A 4,574-nucleotide genomic window follows, 5' to 3' on the forward strand; every position below is an offset into this window, starting at 1 on the left:
GCTCAACTTCATTCCTCTACTGGGGTAGAGACATAGGTATGGTGTGACTGGCTTCTGTGACCTCCCCAAATCAGTGATCTTCCAAAAGACTTTGAATTCCAAAAGGACAGAGGCTGTATTTCCCCCAGAGAAAGTCACATTAAGTCACCCCTAACAAAAACTTGTTTAATCAATGAATGAATAAGTGAAACAATGAACAAAAATAAAAATGAAGTTGTATATTTGTCTTGGGATTCAGGGTTTGGGAGGTTTATGTGTGTTTTTTTCTCCTTTAATTGAACCCTTTAACAGGTATGAGAAGGAAATTTCAGGACACTGAGATACATAATCTGATTAAAGGATTTCTAAATGTCTGTTTAATGCCCTATTGAAAAGATTATACAATAGTCAAACATTACTCAAACTGGTTTCAACCATGTTATGATGAAATTTCCTTTTGTGAAAATCTAATCGGTTTTGCATCTTCTCATCTTTGGCAGAGGCAGTAGTACATAATTAAAAGATTGCTTTTCCCACAGCTGAATGACAATGAGAATAGTATTTTACACCTTTGTTATTATCCCTGAAGCAGAAACTAAGAGCCATAGGAGCTCATATGTTATAGATTCAATAAAGGGGCCCCTCTCTGTTTATGAACATTAGCAACATTAAAATAGGAGTCAAACATTAAATGTTTCAAATGTTGCTAGACGAGAAATTATTACTTCTTTCTCTCTATATGATAGTTAATGATGTGATTCAAGGAGCATGGAAGATATGCACAAATAGTTAATCACTTAGTTTCCCACAATTAATAAATGAATCACCCTATGTTTAAAAACAGTGGTCTAGCCGAAACCGGTTTGGCTCAGTGGATAGAGAGTCGGCCTGCAGACTGAAAGGTCCCAGGTTCAATTCCGGTCAAGGGCATGTACCTTGGTTGCGGGCACGTCCCCAGTAGGAGGTGTGCAGGAGGCAGCTGATCGATGTTTCTCTCTCATCGATGTTTCTAACTCTCTATCCCTCTCCCTTCCTCTCTGTAAAACATCAATAAAATATATTTTAAAAAATAAAATAAAAACAGTGGTCTATAAATGAAAAAGATATTAAAACTATCAAGTGAAACTTCAGGGGAGTTCCCATGTAGTTCTCTGGCCACCAACATCCTGATGAATATCTGGAAAAATATCAAGAATATCCTGTTGTGAGTAATAATCTGTGTAGATCCAGGAAGAAGAACCAGTTTGGTCTCCCCAAAATAACTGTACTTTGTTTAGTCATTCATGGAACAGGTTTTCACTCCAGAAATAAATATCTCATCCGTTTGTTGGTCTCTTGAAACTTAACCCTATTAGTGCAGCAGAGTGGGCCTTTGTGTCCACCTGAAAAGTAATTCTACAATAGCTGTTAAAATTTATAAATGTGTATATTCCATCCCATCAGGCCAACTTTGAGGATTCCATCATACAGAAATAAAACATCAGTACATAAGAACATAAGAAAGTAGGTGTTCATTGAAGCTTCATTTTAGTAATTCAGTAATGATTTGGATAATTACAATTGAGGAACTAATAAAATTATCAGTTGTATTATATGTTGTGAAAACTTACATATCTAGAAAAATGAATGACAACTGTACACTATTAACATATTAGGGAAGTAGCCCTAATATGCTATTGAATTTCAAAAACTAACCAAATAAGCATACCCATACCAAGAAATGCAGAATGTTTGGCCATTTATTGAATTAAAATAGAGTTTAGTTAAACAATGATCAAATATCACATGGCTTCCCAGCACAGTCAGAATGTGTGCAAATCTACTTTTCTTTGCCAGAATTTCATCAAAGCTCTTTTCATCTCACTGTTTCGCAAGGTGTAGATCAGTGGATTCAGCAGAGGCGTGAGCAATGTGTAAGCCAATGACATCAGTTTCTTGGTTTCTGGGGAGTAGCCTGATCTGGGTTGTAAGTAAGTCATACTGGCTGTGCCATAGAAGAGGGTGACAGACGTGAGATGGGAGGCACAGGTGGAAAAGGCCTTTTGCCTCCCAGTGGTTGATGGCATCTTCAGGATGGCAAAGAGGATTCGAATGTAAGATAAGAGTATCAACAAGAAAGGAACCATGACGATCAAAATGGTGCCAGTGAATGCGTAGATTTCAAACAAAAAGGTGTCTGCACATGCAAGCTCCAGCACTGGGGGCGTCTCACAGAAGAGATGGTTGATTTCACTGGGGCCACAAAAGGGAAAACTAAAAACCCACGTAGTCTGCACAGTAGCCACCATGACCCCTGAGACCCATGAGAACATTACTAATTTCATGAAAACCCTTTTGTTCATAAGCATTGGGTAGCTCAGAGGATGGCAGATTGCAGCAAATCTGTCATAAGCCATTACCCCCAGGAGAAAGCATTCGGTCCCACCAAAAAGAAGAAGGAAATACATCTGTGCAAAACAGCCTGAAAAAGTAATTGTAGTTTTCTCAATGGAGAGAACCACCAGCATTTGAGGCATAATGACTGCACTGAAACTCACATCCACCACAGACAAGTTCAGGAGGAACAGGTACATGGGAACATGGAGGCTCTGTTCCAGGGAGATGATGACTATGATGATGACATTTCCCATCAGAGTCACCAGGTAAACAACCAAGAAAACCCCAAAGAGCTGCTGTTGGAGCTCAGGAAAGTTAGAGAAGCCCAAGAGGATGAATTCAACCACTGAGCTTTGATTCTGCCTTTTCATTTTGGTGGGGGAGCGTATAGTGTTTTTATCGACATTGAATGTTAATTATGAAGTCTCTGTCCCATAGCTTAGAGTTCGAGTCTGAAATTCTTGACAGAAGATGAAATGATGAGCTCATTTTGATAGATCTTCAAATTCTCAATTTTGAGAATGGCCAATATATTAGAATAGTATGTATTTCAAATACAGATGAAGAAGTCTCCTCTTATCCACGAAAGAATTTTTACTCAGAAATCTTGTTTTAAAAATACCAAATAACAGCAGGTGGCTTTCCAGCTTGGGCCTGCCATAATGCCTCCTACAAAGAAGAGGGTGAAAAGATGCAAGACTGTTCTGCCATCAACAAGGTAGTGACTGGAGAATACACCATCAACATTCACAAATGCATCCATGGAGTGAGTTTCAAGAAGTGTACCCCTCGGGCACTCAGAGAGATCCGGAAATTTGCTTTAAAGGAGATGCTTGTTATCTCACTCCCCGCTCTGAGCTTTGATCTGTTCTCTGCTGTATTCTCAGTGCCTAAAACAGATAATAAATGACACAATAGGTGCTAAACCAATGTTTATTGAATAGATGGAAGAATAAGTATTAAAATTAGGAAAACCCTGATTCTGTCATTAAGGAATATAGCATCTGAAGAAAAAAATAAACACAAGAAAATAGGAGGCCCCAGAATTAACTCATGATTTTGTAGAATTTTGAGGACCTTGTGGGATTGGAAATACCATTGCATTGGGCTCTCATCCTGACTCTGCCACTACCATCAAGATGAGTGTCTCCCTTTCCCCACACTCAGGTGCCCCCCTATGTGGCTGGGAACAGGAAAATAGCCCTGGACATCCCTCTGACATGAGTGTTTCTCTGTTTGTTTTTTTGTTTGTTTTTTTGTTTGTTTTGTGTGGGGGTTTCTTCATAGAAATCTTCAAGCTGCAGGGCTTCCCTTCCATTCATATGACAGCCAGGCTGAAGGGACCCTGGAGTAGTGGTGGGCCGGCTTGTAGGAGGCACACACGCTGCCTGTGTCCTGTGGGCCAGCCAATCCCAAGCAGAGCTGATCATTGCCTCCCAGTCCCTGCCCCTTCTCAGCCCCCTCTCTGAGCAGCGCACCTCACTTCTCCCCCTTCTCCTCCCTAGTCACCCAGACCAACTCTCCCCGGTCCCCAGGATCCCATCACTGTCAGGCTCAAGGACCTTTAAAATCTGGAGTCCTGACTGCAGTAAGTCCATCCCCACTCACCACTCCAGCTCACTGCCTCCTTTCCTCCCCTTCAGCCTGCCGCTCACCCCTCCCCCACACTTCCCCATTACTAAATGGTCTCCTAACTGGCTTCTCTACGTTTTGTAACTTCTCCAATTCACCCTCATACCTCTGCCAAAATAGTATCATCCCCTCTCCCAGAACCTTCAAGGTCTCCTCTTAATCCACGAAACAAAATGCCCACTTCTCAGGCTGCCGTTTAAGGGAAACCAGAATGGGAACAAGTGCCGTAGAAATTTACAGAGGGAAGACTTACTTCTGAATGGAGAGGGAGAGTGAGCAGTTACAAATCGCAGGATGTCATGGATAGGAGAGCCATGAAGGGGAAGGAGGAAGGCATAAGGAAGAAGGCTGACTTGCTCCAATCAAAGGTGTCCAAAGACATCTTATAGCACTAGAACAGAGGCCCGCTGGTCTTTGTGTGATGCCTGCCTGAAAACCAGTAGGATTTTATTGTGGGATATGAGTAAGCCAGGGCAGAAGGACAAGCAAGCTGGAGACGGGTAACATTGTAATGTTGTCTTGAGCTCAGATCATTAGGATATTAGCTGAGGGGAAAAGGCAAGTTGATTTACTGAGTTTGACCATAG

At 41.5% G+C, this 4,574-nt stretch overlaps 1 protein-coding gene across 1 annotated transcript; it reads right to left on the bottom strand.

Moving 5' to 3' along the window:
• Positions 1-1,781: 1,781 nt before the first annotated feature.
• Positions 1,782-2,729, bottom strand: LOC308234212 (olfactory receptor 10A3; the record flags this gene model as incomplete). Its single annotated transcript, XM_080641639.1, has 1 exon — positions 1,782-2,729. Exon 1 carries the CDS (start codon positions 2,724-2,726, stop codon positions 1,782-1,784), a length of 945 nt encoding a protein of 314 aa, XP_080497765.1. The 5' UTR covers positions 2,727-2,729.
• Between the last annotated feature and the right edge of the window lie 1,845 nt (positions 2,730-4,574).

Source organism: Plecotus auritus (genome assembly GCF_963455305.1).
Source record: "Plecotus auritus genome assembly, chromosome: 9".
In the NCBI taxonomy this organism is placed as follows: Eukaryota; Metazoa; Chordata; class Mammalia; order Chiroptera; family Vespertilionidae; genus Plecotus; species Plecotus auritus.